The following is a 17,380-nucleotide window of genomic DNA, read 5'->3' on the forward strand; positions in this document are numbered from 1 at the left end:
CGGTGGTGTGGACTGTGTGAAGACTCCTGAGGTCCGTTGCTGCAGGCAAAAATGTTTCCAGTCCAAATGTGTGGGTCTATCATGACTGAACTGTACACAAGCCACAGAGCAAACCCTCCCTACCTTATGCCGTATTACACAGTCCCTGCCTCAAGTCTTTCTTCCTGTCAGTTTAATTGCCTATATGTTGGAATAAAAATAGGGCAATTTTCAACTGAGCCAGATGATTTAACTTTTGTGCTCTGATTTGACCTGGTCCTTCATTTATCTTTTTCTTTCTGAGCTTTGGACATCTTACAGAAAACATATTCCTCCCAAACGTTCCTAATGGACCAGGCCATCACAAGACATCCTGTCACCAAGCAAACCAGCTGAATGACTGACATAAGCCTTGATGAAAAAGGAAAGGAACAGCTTATCATGTACATTTCCCATGGTTAGGGGGCCTACAGATACCACATGTCCCAACTGAAAGGGGAGATGTTCTTTACCGCTGGCACTGATTAAAGAATGGAGATTAAAAGGGGGAGAAAGTCTCATAGGCTCACCCCTAACAGAGGAGCTAGTGGCAGTTGGCAGCTGCCAGAGACAGAGGATTATCTTTCTGGCATATGTGGCTGCTGGTAGGTGGCCCACACTCCAGTGGGTGGTCCCACACCCACAAATTTATAGAAAGGGTTAACTGGACTTAGCCAGTTATTAAAAAAAAGGAAGAGACTGTGAATTTGGGAGGAAGACATGTTTGTGGGTTCAAGAGACTTGGAGGGAGGAAATATGGGGTGGAATGATCATAATCACTGTATTCATTTATAAAATTCTCAGAATACATTAAAAAATAAAATAGCTTTAAGAGACATTAAAAAAATCTATTGTTAACGTATCCCGGTAGAAATGAGGTTAATTTGCTTTAAAAACAAAAAAAGAAAGAATTCAAATACAAGGCCAAACCAGCTACCATGGGACACAGGGAACAAATATTATTGCTATCATCTCCATGATAAAGCCACTTATACTAACTTCCTGTTTTGATATGACTGGAATTGTAACAGATAGTGAAGAAACACTTTTCTGTCTCTTTCCACAAGGAAAGGTCACAATATGCTTGCCAATGAAAGTCATTTCTTTGAGAGAATTCCTAAGTGTCAGTCCACAGAACCACAAATGTTTCTCCTCTGGCAAAAATCTACACAGTAGCTGATTCTTTTTCTTTTTCTAAACACAAAAAGAACAGGTTATTTTGATTTCTAATATCAATTGATCAACCCAAAGCACTTGTGCCTGACTTTTATGTACCATCAGTCTTTCCCCATCCTGTCTTTTGACTTTGAATTTCCTGTTTATTATCCTAGCTGAAGAGAAAAAGGCCTCCTAGTAGCCCACAAAACATTATAGTATGTGGGAGATGACCACATTTAGGAGTGTGCTTGACTCTCTACAGAACCTTCCTTCTCTTCCATTCTTACCTTACAGAGACCATCCTGGCAGCCGGATGTGATGCAGAGATCCATCTGTCCTTGATTGGGTGGGTAGTGGACCGTCGGAGGATTATGCAATTTTATTTGAAACTGTTTCAGCCAGGACAGAAGTTCTGGAATTCTAAGGCATACAATGCATTTTAAAATTTATGGTCATAATAATCATAGAAAGAGTAGGCAGGGAAAACATAGTGACTTCATATCAAACTCATTGTACATTCAATTTAGAAACCACTCAAATGCCTCTTCGCAGTTTCAATATCCTCACTTGAAAAATGAGGCAATAGAGTGAGACATTAAGAGAGTCACATAAATTCAATCAGCCAGAAATTCACATAAAGCCAGTCTTTCAATCCACAAGCCAAGCTTGAATCTACATCCTACTTACGCCAAAGCCTGAAGGCTTGCTTTCCCCAGGACATTCATCACATAGTTGTTATTATCCAGGAAGGTTACTATAAGCTTACCCAATTCATGTGCACATTAATAGGCCAGAAAACCAGGTAGGCTGCCCACAGACCTTCTCAGCTCCCTTTGTTCCCCCAGACTCAATTCCTCAGTCTCTTCCCTAGTCCTGTGACAGAACACCAGCTGCAGCCTCCCTTCCTCTCAGCCCACATCTGTGGACCCCACAGACCATTCCTTCCTGTCTTCCCTTCCCGGTCTCCTCACTGCATCCCAGCCTCCAGCACCAGCAGCCATTCCTTGTGAACACACCAGCTGAGCGGGCCAGTAAAACAGGCAATACACAGCCACCACACTCTCTAAAAATCCAGAGAGGAAACAGAAACCACGGAACAAACACACCTACCCAACAAAGATAAACCCAGAAATCAGCACCCAGACCTATAATCACCACAAACCCAGAGGCCAAGATGCTAGCATAAGAACACAACCAATAATAGCCGGGGCAATATGTCTGCCCTAGAGAGCAGCTACCTATCACAGCAAGCCACGAGTATTTCCTCATAGCCGAAGCAAAAGAAAAAGGCCTTAAAACCAATGATATGAAGATGATAGAGTTCCTTAAGGAGGAAATGAATAAAATCCCTTACAGAAATCCAGGAAATCACAAACAACTGGAGGAAATGAATGAATCTTCTAAAGCAATTCAAGAAGAAACAAACAAACATGGAAGGAAATGAATAAAACTGTTCAAGACCTGAAAATGAAAATATGGGCAATAAAAAAAAATAAAACCAAAAATAAAAATAACAACAATAACCACAAAACCCCAACACAAACCAAGCGAATTCTGGAAATGAAAAATTTAAGACTTAGAGCATACAGAGGCAAGCTTCACTAACAGAATGCAAGAGATGGGAGAGAGGATCTCAGACATTGAAGATATGATAGAAATAATGTACATATTGGTCAAAAAATGTTGAATCTAAAAATCAAAAACAAAACACCCCCCCCAAAAAAAAAACCCCAACACAAAGCATCCAGGAAATCTGAAACATTATGAAAAGATCAAACATGGCTGGGTGGTAGCGGCACAATCTTTTAATCCTAACACCTGGGAGGATCTCTGTGAGTTCAAGGCCAGCCTGGTCCACAGAGTTGGTTCCAGGACAGTCAGAACTATACAAAGACACCCTGTCTAGAAAAACTACCTACCAAAAGGAAGAAAGAAAGAAAGAGAGAGAGAAAGAAAGAAAGAAAGAAAGAAAGAAAGAAAGAAAGAAAGAAAGAAAGAAAGAAAGAAAAAGATCAAACTAAGAATAAAAGGAATAGAGTAAGAAGAAAGGCAGCTCAAATGCCTCAAAATATTTTTCATGAAATCAAAGAAGAAAATTTTCCTAACCTAATGAAGGAGATGCCTACAAAGGTTCAAGAAGCATACAAAACACCAAAGTGATTGGACCAGACTATAAAGTCCCCTTGCCACATAATAATCAAAACATTAAACATACAGAACAAAGAAAGCTGCAAGGGGAAAAGACCAAGAAATGTATAAAAGTAGAGCTGTTAGAATTACACCTGATTTCTCAATGGAGACTAAAAGTCAGAAAGGCCTGGACAGATGTGCAGCAGACTCTAAGAGACCACAGATGTCAGCCCAGACTTCCATACCCAGCAAAACTTTCAATTACCATAGAAGGAAAAAGATATTCCATGATAAAGTCAAACTTTTAAACAATATCTATTTACAAATTTAGCTCTTACAGAAGGTTCTAGAAGGAAAACTCCAACCTAAGGAGGTTAACTACACCCATGAAAACACAGGAAATAAATAATCTCTCACCAGCAAAACCCAAAGACCCAAAGACCCAAACACACACACACACACACACACACACACACACACACACACACACACACATACACACACACACACACACACACACACACACCACCTCCATCACCACCACTACCAACAATAAAAGCATCAAGAAAAAAAAGACAGGAATAAATAATAATTGGTCTTTGATATCTCTTAATATCAATGTTTTCAATTGCCCAATAAAAAGACACAGACTAACAGAATGGATATGAAACATGATCCATCTTTCTGCTGTACCCAAGAAAACACCTCAACATCAAGGATAGACATTACCTCAGGGCGAAGGATTGGAAAAAGATATACTAAGAAGCAAGCTGGCATCACCATTTTATATCTAACAAAATAGACTTCAAACCAAAACTAGTCAAAAGAGATAGGGAAGGACACTACACACTTATCCAAGGAAAAATTCAACCAAATGACATTTCAATTCTTAACATCTATGCCCCAAATACAAAGGCACTCAAGTATCTAACAGATGTTATAAACCAAATGAATCTAACAGATATTTACAGTACATTTCACCAAAACACAAAAGAAAATATCTTCTCAGCATCTCATGGAACCGTCTCCAAAACTGAGAAGGAGTTTCATTCTAGGACACAAAGCAAGTCTGAACAGATACAAAAAAAAAAAAAAAAAAAAAAATGAAATGACTCCCTGCATCCTATCAGATCACCAGGGAAAACCTGGATTTCAGTAACAGAAACAACAGAAATCATATAAACTCATGGAAACTGAACAACTCTCCACTGAATGAAAAATGGGTCAAGACAGAAATAAAGGCAGAAATAAAAGACTTTCTAGAATTCAATACAATGAATACAGAGCACACCCAAACTTACAGGACAATGAAAGTCCTAAGTGCTAAGAGGAAAGTTCATAGCATTAAGTATCTACACAGCAAAGCTGGAGAGATCTCATTCTAGCAACTTAGCAGCACACCTGAAAACTCTAGAACAAAAAGAAGTACAGCACACCCAAGATGAAACAAACAAACAAACAAACTGAGGGCTCAGATGAACAAAATAGAAACAGAGAACTGCTGTGGGGTGCAGAAATATGAAGTAGGAATTTGGCTGGCTATGACAAAGCTGCCCCTGGAAGAAGCCAAGTCTTTCAAGAGGATAAAGCCAAGGCTTGAGGAGTCTTGGTGACGCTGCCTTTTGGATATTAGCCACTTCCTGCTATGATTTTCATGTGTGCTATTATAGCTTTCCCAGTTGATTCTAAGAACTTCTAACAGTGTGACTGATCATTCATTGGGCACAGTTTTTCCCCATACAATCAAGGTATTTGGATAACTTCCCCCAACTGTGTTGACAACAGTCACACCAGCAAGACTTCCTTTTTCCAGGCTTTTGTTTCCCCTTTCTAGCATTAGAATCAGATAATCTGCCTTCTGTAATGATCTCCTTTAGCAAGTATCCAGGGCCATGGCCATCTAAGGACAAGAGCATTTTTATCTGAGATACCTCTCAAACATCCAAGGACAAACTGCAGATAGATAAGCATCCAGACCACCCACTAGCCTCCTGAAATAAGGTGAATATCCATACTGAGACAACCACCAAGGCCAGGTGGATGTTAGGTACAAAGCCTTGTTTCTTGTGCAAATTAAGCTTAAATCCTCCTTTTCCCCAAAGCCCTAGTGGTAGCTCTAGACTTCCCTTTTAACAATTAACTCAGAACAAAAGGGCTTTTACATACCAGGTACATCAAGCTGTGACACAGGCTGCCTAGCTACTCCTGCCCTGCCAGAAAATGGAACAGCTGAGATTAGGCTGAGATAGACATGGTTCCAAAGGAAAATAAGGCAGTTTTATTTTCACCTGTGACTTAGCAAATTATAGGCTCTTAACATTTTAACCAACCACTTCCAAGAATATAGTTTGAGCACATAAATTTCCTTTTTTAGATCCATCAACCGAATTCAGCCCTCAGTTGATTCTATGCCCCATTGCCCCATTAGTCACTTCCCTTGTGGGTTGAAATTGATAGCTGACAATTACTGCTCTTTGTGTGGATCTTATTGCCTCTCTGTTTGACCCTAAAAGAACTCAAGTCGTGTGAGCTTGCTTTGGCCAGAGCGTTGCTGTTTGCATGGGTAAATAACTATAAACCTCAGCGACTTGAGAGAACTGGATTGGAGAAATGGGATGAAGAATTAAGATGAGGAAGAATTACAACAGGAGGAATGACATGGGAAAGAACTAAGATGTGAAGAACTAGATGGGGAAGAAGAACTAGATGGGGTAGAATTAAGATGGGAAGAACTAAGGAGGGAAAATTAAGAGCAAAAAAAATGTAGAGAGAATCAGGAGAAGTAGGAGCTAAGTATGAGAGCAGAAAAGAAGCTGTGTAGAGAGAGAACTGACTGAAAAGAATGAAGTGAATGGACTAAAGAGTTTTGTGTACATAGATTTGAGAATCCCTCCAATTAATTAATTTGTCACTGGTAGCATCTCTTCTGGAACTCTGGGAAAAGACTATAGAGGGGCTGGATCCTAACAGTCTTTGTTACCTGGTGCCTTTGAACAGTACCCTTAGAATAAGAAGAGAAATCATCCAAGTACATCCAGGGAGAGAGGTGTCACTTGATGGAGGATGTCCAGACAGAGATCTAGCTTCCTGGGAGGATGGAAAGGTCACTTCCAGTGTTCAGTTACAAGTGGACCTCACTGAAGGGTGTTGCAGACCCTGGGGATCCCATACCTCAGTGAGTAGCTTGAATATGAATAACCTTTTTCCCCTCTCCCCTAAGAATATTTCTCGCACCATGGGTCAGAATGAGTCTAAAGAGAAACAGCTTTTGATTGAAGTTACAGAACACAGGCTAGAGATGAGAGGCATTTCAGTCAACTCCAGTCAGTTTACAGACTTAGATGAGGAAGCAGTAGACTATCTCAATCCCAAAAGGCCCCCATGAAAAACTCAAAGAAAGATTAAGGGGATCCCTGAGAGCCACTGATCTTGTGGAATGGATTCATTGGCAGGCTGTGATGGGCAGCAGAGATTCTAACCCCTCCCTTCTAGAGAGAAACCTGCTGTTATTTCATTCAGGGTCTTACAAAGAGATTAACACAATATTACCACACCTCCTGAGAATGTAAAATAGAGCCAATGAAGTTTGCTATGTTATCCAGAGCTTTCCAAAGAGGCAGCTCCTGCTACAAACTTTTTTTTTTCTAAGACACTGGAAACTAAAGAGTGACCTTTCACTTTGAGACTTTGACTTTGAAACTGCCTTGGACAGTCAGCCTCATTGCCGAGCCCATTTAAAAACTAATGGCAAAAAAAAAAAAAAAGAAACAAACAAACAAACAAACAAAAACCCAAAAAACTAATGGCAATTCCCAACATTCAGAAATGATTTCTTTAGATCTTTCCCTATTGCTGAATTAAAAAAGTGTCTTTTTCTCTCTTTCTCTTTCCGGGTTGACTGTTACTATGAAGTTCTTGGTTATTTACAAAAATCTTGGCCAAGTCCAGGGACTTCCAGTTAACTCGTTCAGAACCAGATCTATGGGGGGGGGGACGCTCCTCCCATGATCTGTAAATTTCTACAGGTTTCTTGGACCCCAAAGACATTTGAGGACCGAGAAATCCTGCTCAAATAAATGCTTACTTCTCTTCTGAACATCTGCCTTCTTTTACTCTCTGAGCCTGACTGCTTGTCAATAATTAATTAATCTCTTTACACTGTCAATGTCTCAGCTTTTACTGGGGACTGTGTCTCCACCCCTCCCCTCCCCCTGCCATTCCCAGCAACTGGCTGGCCTGATACAGACAGGCTGAGATAGCTTAAAAATAAGTCTTTCCCCCTTTTCATTCTTATAACAATTATTTTGGGCTCTTTACTGTGCTTATCTTATGTCAGGATACACCATAAAGTATTTATTAAATTGTCATTCTCCTTATCTACTATATTTCTGATTAAGAACTCTTTGTTTCTATATTAAAATAACTTCAGTACAAACTTTTTATTTTTAATGCTAAACCTAACAGAGATAAAACTTAAAGTTCTAAGTTTATAAGGACAACTAACTTATAAACTGTTAAGAATAAGTTTACTTTAATTATAAATGATTAAAGATGATTAAGAAATACAACTTATTGATTAACTGACCAACTTAAACTATAAACTGTTAAGGATAAGTTGTACTTAAATTATAAGCTATTAAAATGATTAGGATGTAAGTTTAAGCTTGATCATCTTATAAATGATCAAATTCTCTAATGTATACAAAACTATGTTTATATAAATGCTAGGTGTGCTAAATATTAATATAATCAATTCCTTACTTAACGCCCTGGCATTTAAAATGTTTAAGCTTCCCACTATAGACAAAACTCTACCATGCCTCTTATTGCCAGGGTTTTATCCAAATTGCACTTTGGGATCATTTAGATTATATTTCCATCTACCAGGTCTAAAGATAATTTGCCTTGCTATCCAATTTTAAATAAAAGACAGTTCACCAAACAGAATTCAAAATAATCTTTTACTGATCCTTGGTTTAAAGGAATTTACTCTGCTTTGGCTGCTCTCAGTAATCAATCACCTATGTCTCCCGATGAATTAAATACAAAGATGCTTTTAGATGTAAAGGTTTTATAAGGATATGAAGGCTTAGATATAAAGAATGTTTAGGAAAGTTAGGAAATAACTTAGCATATGAGAAATACAGGTTATTGGGATAGATAAATATAACAAACATCTAGATATGTTATAAATGGTACATGAATCTGTGTAATAATCTAGATATACTGAGAATGTATGCCTAAGTTAGGTCTAAAGTTATGAAATAAGTCATAAAAATCTGAATATGGATAAAGTTTTTATTGAGGTCTGAAATATATAGGCTTTAGGACTGGATTTATGTTCCCCCTCCTTCATAACACTAACACCTGACCCCCCCCCATCAGTGTGTCTTTATATGAGAGTCTACAGACTTCCCTCAGAAGGGACACTGGGGCTAATCATAGGCTGTAGCATCTCTGCTGTACAAGGTATTAATGTTGTCCCAGGAGGAATTGATCCTGACTTTACTGGAGAAATTAAGATCATTTACAGCCTCCTACAAAAACAATCAGATTCATGTGGGGCAGCGCATTGGGCAACCGAGACAGCTAGTGACATGGCTTTCTGGGTCCTGGAAATTAAATACTCCAGATCAACTAAACGCTTAAAATACAGGGGAAGAAAATACTTAGCTAGCTAGACACAGACATGGACATTTGTTGCATTTCAGGAAAAGATTAGCTGAGTACTTGGGAGATGATTATTAACCCTTCATCTCTAGTGGGCCTAGGTCAAGCTAATGTAGCCGGAAGCTCAGGAATACTCAGGTGGTCTGATGGAGAAAATCATGGCACATTCTGTCCGTATGTCATCCCCTCCATACCTGTCACTCCGTGGGGGAGAGTTGTACTGTAACAAAATGGGTGTATTATTAATCTCTGCTATGGGCTAGTATCAGCTCAAATGCTGCAGATGGGTTTTTAACCCTCCCAAGGCAGAATTAAGCCCATTATTCCAGAAATATCAATGACAGACATGGCCTAGGGTATCAAAATTTATCCTAGGGGCCAGTGTTCTTCTCACTGATGACCCCATTACATGGAAGTCTGATGCTCCTGTCTGGGTTGAACAGTGGCCCTTGAGTGCTGAGAAAATTGAAGCTGCTACCTGTCTGATGGAGAAACAACTTATAAGGGCATATAGAGCCCTCCACCAGCCCTTGGAAAACTCCAATATTTGTTATTAAGAAAAAACCAGGCAAATGGAGGCTGTTACAAGATCTTAGAAAGTTAAATGGAATCATTGAGCTGATGAGAACTTTACATCCTGGCTTGCTATTTCTTATGGCCATCCCTAGAAATCAAAATATAATTGTCATAGATTTACAAGATTTCTTTTTTACCATACCTCTTCATCCTAAAGATTGTCGGCATTTTGCTTTCAGCCTACCTTCTCCAAAGTTTCAGAGACCCTATCAGAGATATCGATGGAGAACTTTACCTCAAGGAAGCCAAACCAGCCCAACCTTATGTTCAAAAGTTTGTGGATGCAGCGTTTTTTGCAAGTTCATAAAATATATTCTGATGTTTATCTTATTCATTCTATGGATAATATATTGATTTCTCATGCCGACAGATCCTTTTTGCAAGGGGCATTACAATTTCTGGTCCAACAATTGATTTTATATGGGCTTCAAGTGGCCCCTGAGAAAAATCCAAATCTAGCCTCTTTTCTCATGTTTAGGATGTGTTATTCACACAGATTTTGTTTCTCTGTGTTTCCTTTTCAATTGAGAATGGACCGTTTTAAAAACTTTAAATGATTTTTGAAGGTTGTTTGATGATATCTCCAGGGTACGTACCTATACGTACCTGGATATACCCACAGTTGTATTCCAACCTCTGCTTGATGTTCCTCATTGGTGACCTTAATCCAAGATCACCACGAAAATTATACACCTTAGGCTAAGGCCTCCTTGGCTCTATTGGAGGAGGGACTTAATTTTGAAAGACTCCTTCATGTAGATGACAGAAAACCATAGAATCTGGTTATTCTGCCTGCTGAGTACACTCCCACAGCCTGCTTGTGGCAAGGAGGGCCTCTATGATGGCTACATTTACTTGTAACTCAAAAAACCAAACGCAACTATTTACATTATCACTGTACATATTTACACTTTTTTTTTTTTTTACAAACTTACATTGACTACTTTATAAACCTTAGCAAACATCTAGAAGAGATCTCTGAACTAAACCATTTACATTTTCTTCCAACAAGACAGAGAGTATGCAAATTATGAGTCACCACGGTAGGTGAGCTCAAAACTGCTTCATTTGTGAAGTTCGGAGGAAGGAGTTCACAGTCAGCTCTGATATCAGCCTGAAAGTTTTCCTGACAGTTTGAAGTCAGAGTGTAATTGTCAGTGGCTCTAGAGTCTTTTTATCCAGCTTCCTAGACCCCAGAATTCAGTGAGTGCCCTTGCTAGGGGGCTGTAACACTTGGGATATTGCAGCTCCCCTGAGTGCCACAATTTGCTGAAACTCAAGCTTTCCAGAGCACTCAGGTACAGCAGCATTTTCGGTTAGTTTTGCCTCAGGGCGAGAATGGTTGCCATAGTAACTGAGACTCTTTTCTGTTCAGCTGGTAAGACTCAAGACTGTTTCTTAAAGGGGCCACACATTAATTTGCTACTAGAAGCAGTCTGGCTCCAGGTTCTGTTTCATTCCAGCTTTTCTGGAGGAATGTCAGCAGCTACGGTATCATCAGAGCTGACATTTCTCTGTTCCACACAGCGTACAGGCAGCCAGCAAGCTTCATTTGGTGACTAAGGGTAAAATTCCCCCTTCTTAATTTTTTTTGAAGCTGCATCTTAAAATTGCCATGAGCTCTTTTAACTATGCCAATGTTTCTCTCTTGCATCTCAAGCACAACTCAAGTTTCTTATTTGCCCGTAAGTTTTTTTTTTTTAGACTCAAAGCAACTTCCTGGTAGGTATTCGAACCACGAACCACGGTTCCTTGCTTTCTAAAGGGTTTTTAAAGCCGCTTGTTGACAAATGGCATTAGCATTTTACTGAAGTCAAGATCAAGCTTTGGCTCTTTTGCCACGGGAGGTTTTCGTCTTCCCTAGGCCTCGCATTAGGACATCTGTGTTACTGTTTGACAGAGGTACCCTCCCTAATCAGACTTTTCATGGGCACTGTCCCTGGACCGTGTCGCACCGGTCCGCCCACGTGCACTGGGACCTGGCACTTGGTTCCAGAAGCAAAAACCCTTCAGGGCTTCGCTCCCCCACCTCGTCAGGTCAGTGGATAAAAATACAAGAGTACTTGAAATAAGAGCTTTTTCGGAGAGATCCCCCTCCACCCGCCGGCGGGCTTTGCGCCCCAGATAGATACTCTTTGTACTGCCTTGTCTCCTCCCCTTAAATGCAGTCTCTGAAGCTGCAGCTGCAGCTCAGCCCCTTGCTAACTGCTTTCTGTTCTGGGGGTAGAGGCTCCCGTCCCCGTTTCTGCCTCCTTTGTACGTCCAAACGCAACCTCAGCATTTCCTGCGGCCACTGCAGCTACTGCCTGCTCTTTTCACTGCAGGGAGGGTTTCAGAGCCTCCACTGCTTTCCCCACACCAGCAGCCTTTCCCTGGGTTCTGCACCACCTCTGCCGTGGTTCTGCCCTGGGAGATGCTGCCTGGCCACCACAGGGACCCCGGTGGTGTCCCTGCAACACACTCAAACTCTGAGGTGCTTGCTCTCTGGACCACCGCTAGTTGCTTCCTGAATGCTGGTTAGAACAGGAGATACAACCTAACAGGGTTTGCAATGCTCCAGGGGATTTTTTTCCCCCTAGAGCAATTATGGGCGGCTTTCCCATTTAATAGATGTTCCCTCCAGGTGAGTCTAATTTTACCCTTATGGAAAGAAGATGAGATCTAAAGAGCTTTCGGTTTTTTTTTGTTTTTTTTTTTTGTTTTTTTTTTTTTTTGTTTTTTTTGTGTGTGTGTGTGTGTGTGTGTGTGTGTGTGTGTGTGTGTGTGTGTAAGAGAAATTATTAGTATTTTTCAAGACCTTCAATTCCTCCCTTGTCTCATCCCAAGACGTCTGTTCCTTAAATTGGGCTTCATGGCCAAGAAGGGAACTGACCCTGACTGAACGATGTTTTCATACAGTGGCCATGCCATTGGGGCAGAGGGTTTTGTCTCGCCTGCATCCACCTCAGGAAAATTCTTCCCTGCCCCTCAGGACTCCAATCTCAGCTGTCCCCAGGCCACAAGATTCCACAGGAATCTTTTTCTGCCCATTTTCCTCATAGTATTTTTGCTCGACTCCCATTCTTCCCCAGGAGTCTGCATTCAGAGTCCCAAGAACACAGCTCCTCTGTCTTGTTGCTTTTCTACCTTACCCTAAATTTCTTCCTATACTATATTCCTATACTTAACCCCATATTCTTTCCTAATTTTGATAGAAATTGAGAGAGAGAGAGAGAGAGAGAGAGAGAGAGAGAGAGAGAGAGAGAGAGAGAGAGACACACCTAGGCAGGGAGATACTCACTACAGCCTAATTTCTCACTTCGGCTTTTCTTTCAACTGCTTTGCTTCACCTATATACAATTTTCCTCCCGAAAATAGGCTTTTGTCACCTTTACTTTTAATTCATTCATTTATTTCAATGCCCCCAACCTCCTTTCACCAAGTCCCTAGTCAAGTCCCTAGTTCTGGAGCCATCTGTGAGAGGCCAGCTCCCACTTTTTCCTAAGGTACTCTTGAGAAGAGAGGGATAAGAAATACTTAGAAAGATAGTGTGGAGAAGACACAGACAGAAACACAGGATAGCTTTGGGAGGGCCTGGATCATTATCCACTGATTCCTTCAGTCTCTTCAAAATGGCCTTTTATAGGAATGCCAAGGGCAAAAGACCTCCCCCCTAGCACAGCCAAGTGTAGACCCTTCCAAACACCTGGTACCCACACACGTGGTCAAGCCATCCATTAATGTAGCCCTGCTGGGTAAAGCAAGCTCAGATCTTACTAGGAAACCTCTGTGGGCCCCACAGGGACCTCAAGAAACTGAAAAGCTTCTGTAAGGCAAAGGACACCGTCAAATGGATAAAGTGGCAGCCTACAGTATGGGAAAAGATTTTACCAACTCCACATCCAATAGAAGACTAATATCCAAAATATATAAAGAACTCATGAAACTAGATATCAAGAAACCAAATAATACAATTAAAACGGAGGCACGGATCTAAACAGAGAATTCTTGATAGAGGAATCTAAAATAGATGAGAAACATTTAAAGAAATGTTCAATGTCCTTAGCCACCAGGGAAATGCAAATTAAAACAACTTTGAGATTCCACCTTATACCTGTCAGAATGGCTAAGGTTCACAACACAAGTGGCAGCTCATGCTGGCAAGGATGTGGAGCAAGGGGAACACTCCTCCATTGCTGGTGGGAGTGCAAACTAGTACAGCCACTATAGAAAATCAATATGGAGTCTCCTCAGAAAATTGGGAATCCATCTGCTTCAAGACCCAGTTATCTCACCCTTGGGCACACACCCAAAGGGTGCTCCATCCTATCAGGACACCTGCCCAACCATGTTCATTGCTGCTCTATTCATAATAGCCAGAGACTGCAAACAACCTGGATGTCCCTCAACAGAAGAATGGATAAAGAAATTGTAGTACATTCACACAATGGAGTATTACTCAGCTGGAAAAAAGGAAATTCACACATTTACAGGAAATGGAAGGAATTAGAAAAAAATCATGTTGAGTTAGGTAACCCAGACCCCGAAAGACAAATATGGCATTTAGGTATTTATTCACTTGTAAGTGGATATTAGCGGTTAAATCAACGATAACCAAGCTACAGTCCATAGACCCATAGGGTTTTAGGTAAAGAGGAATGGTCTGGGAGGATATATGGATCTCCCCGGGAAGAGGAAATCGAGTAGGTATTGTGAGTGGACTGGGGTGGGTGGGGTGGGTTTGAGAGGGAGAAGGTGGGGGGATGAGATGGAAGGAGAGAGTTTGGAAGAGATGGCTTGAATTGTGGGGCATTTGGGGTGTGTGTGTGAAATTCTAGGGCAGTTGGGAGCTTCCTGGAATCTATGAAGGTGGTCCTAATGAGGACTCATATCAGTGGGGGATATGGAGTCTCAACGGGCCATATCTTGTAGCCAGGCAAGGCTTCTCACAGAGGGACTAGGGGGTAGGTTACATTCAATTGAGTTGTTCACCAAAGGGGTCTTGTGGAAATCCCAAAACTACCCAGGCTGATGCTAAGACAAAGGGTTTTTTCTCTCTGCAAACTGACAGCGGGGGCCCCAGTGCTGAGGACAACACCCACACAACTCATTGAACATGGAACAGTGGAGTTGGTGCCCACATGGAGCCTCCACACCTATGCTCTAGTCTCTTTGGTGCTGAAAGGTACTCTGTGGGCCAACCTAGCCACAAAACATTTGACCGACAATCTGTCCTGCCTGCAAGATGTGCTAGGCCAAAGGTAGCGCAGAACTTGTGGGAGTAGACAACCAATGTCTGATTTGACTTATGCCCCCCTCCATGAGAAGGAACCTATACCCAACACTGCTTGGGTAACCAAGAATTGGAGACTAGATAGCCCAGAGACCTGGGGTACAGCCAAACAGGACTGGTAAAACAAACAAACAAAACAAACCCCAAACAACAACAAACAAAAAACCAAACCAAGTAACCAACCAAACAAACAAACAAAACCAATGAAATGACTCCTAATGATATTCTGCTGTACTCATAGGTTAGTGCCTTGTTCAGTCATCATCAGAGAGGGTTCCTCTAGCACCAGAAGGGAACAGATGCAGAGACCCATAGCCAGACATTATGCAGAGAGTTTAAATTGGAGTTCTCCATCAAACACCTCCCCTAAGAGCTCAGGGAATCCTGTGAGAGAGGAGGTGGAAAGATTGGAAGAGTCGGAGAGAATGGCCCTCTGAATCAACTAAGCAAGGCACATATGAGCTCATAGAGACTGAAGCACCAAGCACAGGACCCACACAGGTCTGCAGCAGGTCCTCTGCATATAGGCTATAGCTATTAGCTTAGTATTTTTGTGGGACTCCTGATTGTGAGAAAGAGTGGGTCTCTGACTCTTGTGCCTGCTCTTGGGACTCTTCCTGTTGGGTTGCTGTGTCCAAACATCGATATGAAAGTTTTTGACTCATCTACATTTTATTTTGTCACATTTGGTTGTTATTGATTAGAATTCTTTTTTTTTTTTTTTCCTAAAGAGACAGAAGGGGAGTGGATTAGGAAGAGATTAGATGTGGGGAGGAACTGAGAGGAGTGAATGGAGGGGAAACTATAATCAGGATATATTGTATGACAAAAGAATCCATTTTCTTTCTTTCTTTTTTTTTTCTTTTTTTCTTTTTTTTTTGGTTTTTCGAGACAGGGTTTCTCTGTGTAGCTTTGCGCCTTTCCTGGAACTCACTCTGTAGCCCAGGCTGGCCTGGAACTCACAGAGATCCACCTGCCTCTGCCTCCCGAGTGCTGGGATTAAAGGCGTGCGCCACCACCGCCTGGCTGCGCCACCACCGCCCGGCTGCGCCACCACCGCCCGGCTGCGCCACCACCGCCCGGCTGTGCCACCACCGCCCGGCTGCTCCGGACTCTTAAGATCTGGGATGCGCATAGATGGCTCTCTCTCTTCATCTCCTCGTGGTATTGGATGCTGAGATCTTGGACCAGGCAAATCAGTGTGGGACATAGCTCAGCTGTCCCAGACCCTACGATTAATCTCCCATGGTAGTGAGTTAACCCCAAATAAAATCCCTTTGCTCATTTAAATGGGCTCGGTGGAGTTCTCACATTAATACTCAGCTCAACTAGGACTTTCTTCTAGATTTTTTTCCCTCTGGCTTTCCCAGTCATGGAAAGTTGAAAGCTAGTCACTGGAGAGTGTGAAGCATTTAGATTTCGCTTTTAGCACTTGAAAATTTCCTCAGTCATTTTACTCCCCATTAACAAAAAAGTCACTTTACCAATGGGATAGGAAAATAAGCCAATAGAATTCTATCATCTATTGAGAGCTTACCCATAGCTTGGAGAGTACTGGAGGGCTCTTCGGATCACATCTCCTTCAAATTGGATGGTGTTTCCATTTTCCACAGTGAAAGTAGCCTCCTTAAAAGGGAACAAGCCCGGGTTTGGAGATCCAGGAGCCAGAGAGATGAGGGTTTTTGGTGCCTTGCTCATTATCTCAACTATAATAAAGACGGAGAAAGAAGTAAAAAAAAAAATATGTCTACTGAAGCATTTTATAAACAGACAGTTCAGTATGCGTTATAGTCAGCTATCATGTTTTACAACTTCTAGTGATAGAATGTGCTGTGTGGCCTGAATGTGGGTGTCTCTGACCAATTCTTAAATTAGAATCTAGTACTCGATACGGTAGATTAAAGATGGGATCAGATCAAGATAACTCTGCCCTCAGACATGGACTTGGTGTTCTTACGAAAGAGGCCGAGCTGCAGCAACAAGCAGCAGCAGCAGCATCTATCGGGAATTGCCCTCTTTGGGTACCTGATGTGGGACTTCCCAGCCTCCGGAACCGAGAGAAGAACCTTCCCGCTATTTCAGCTCCTCCAACACCCCAGCGAAAAGTACTCACTGCCTTGCCTTGCCTCAGCCCAAGTTGCTAGTGAACAAAAAGTTCTGTGTTCCTCCTTCCATTAATGCTCACAGACTGCCTTCACACTTGAACGAATGGGTGCAACCTAGCGGTGACCGCCGGCCACCAACAGTGCGACAGTGCACCGTGCGGAGCTTCTGGCTTTGGTTTTCACCTGTTCCTCTGATGGGGGAAGGCTTTCTGGCAAGGCTGGTTGCCGTGAGGAACCGTGAGTAATTCATGTCTCTCTGCTGGTCGCGTGGCACAGGACTAGGGAAGCCGGTCACTGAGAACGACCTCCCCGCTCAGGGAGGCAGCCCTCCCTGCGGAATGCTGCAGAACGCCACCCAACCTGCCTGGCTTCGGGGCTTCCTCCGGTGTCGCCTGCGATCTAAATAGGCCCGGGCCAGGCAGCAGCAGGGACAAAGTCCATCTGCAGAGGG

General features: G+C 42.0%; 1 protein-coding gene across 3 annotated transcripts in view; it reads right to left on the reverse strand.

Moving 5' to 3' along the window:
• Aadat (aminoadipate aminotransferase) overlaps positions 1 to 17,252 on the reverse strand; it is a 37,844-nt gene extending 20,592 nt beyond the window's left edge. Inside the window, exons 1-3 of one of the 3 annotated variants that reach the window (XM_006970934.4) lie at positions 17,113 to 17,252; positions 16,362 to 16,530; positions 1,464 to 1,596 (exon numbers count right to left, since the gene is read on the reverse strand). In XM_006970934.4, coding sequence (XP_006970996.2) covers positions 1,464 to 1,596; positions 16,362 to 16,530; positions 17,113 to 17,179 — 369 coding nt within the window. In that variant the 5' untranslated portion in view covers positions 17,180 to 17,252. Of the gene's footprint in view, positions 1 to 1,463; positions 1,597 to 16,361; positions 16,531 to 16,937 lie in introns of all 3 variants that reach the window. The other 2 variants (XM_042262594.2, XM_042262593.2) reach the window with 2 other exon arrangements.
• Positions 17,253 to 17,380: the final 128 nt, after the last annotated feature.

This window comes from Peromyscus maniculatus, chromosome 17, assembly GCF_049852395.1.
Source record: "Peromyscus maniculatus bairdii isolate BWxNUB_F1_BW_parent chromosome 17, HU_Pman_BW_mat_3.1, whole genome shotgun sequence".
NCBI classification, from domain to species: Eukaryota; Metazoa; Chordata; class Mammalia; order Rodentia; family Cricetidae; genus Peromyscus; species Peromyscus maniculatus.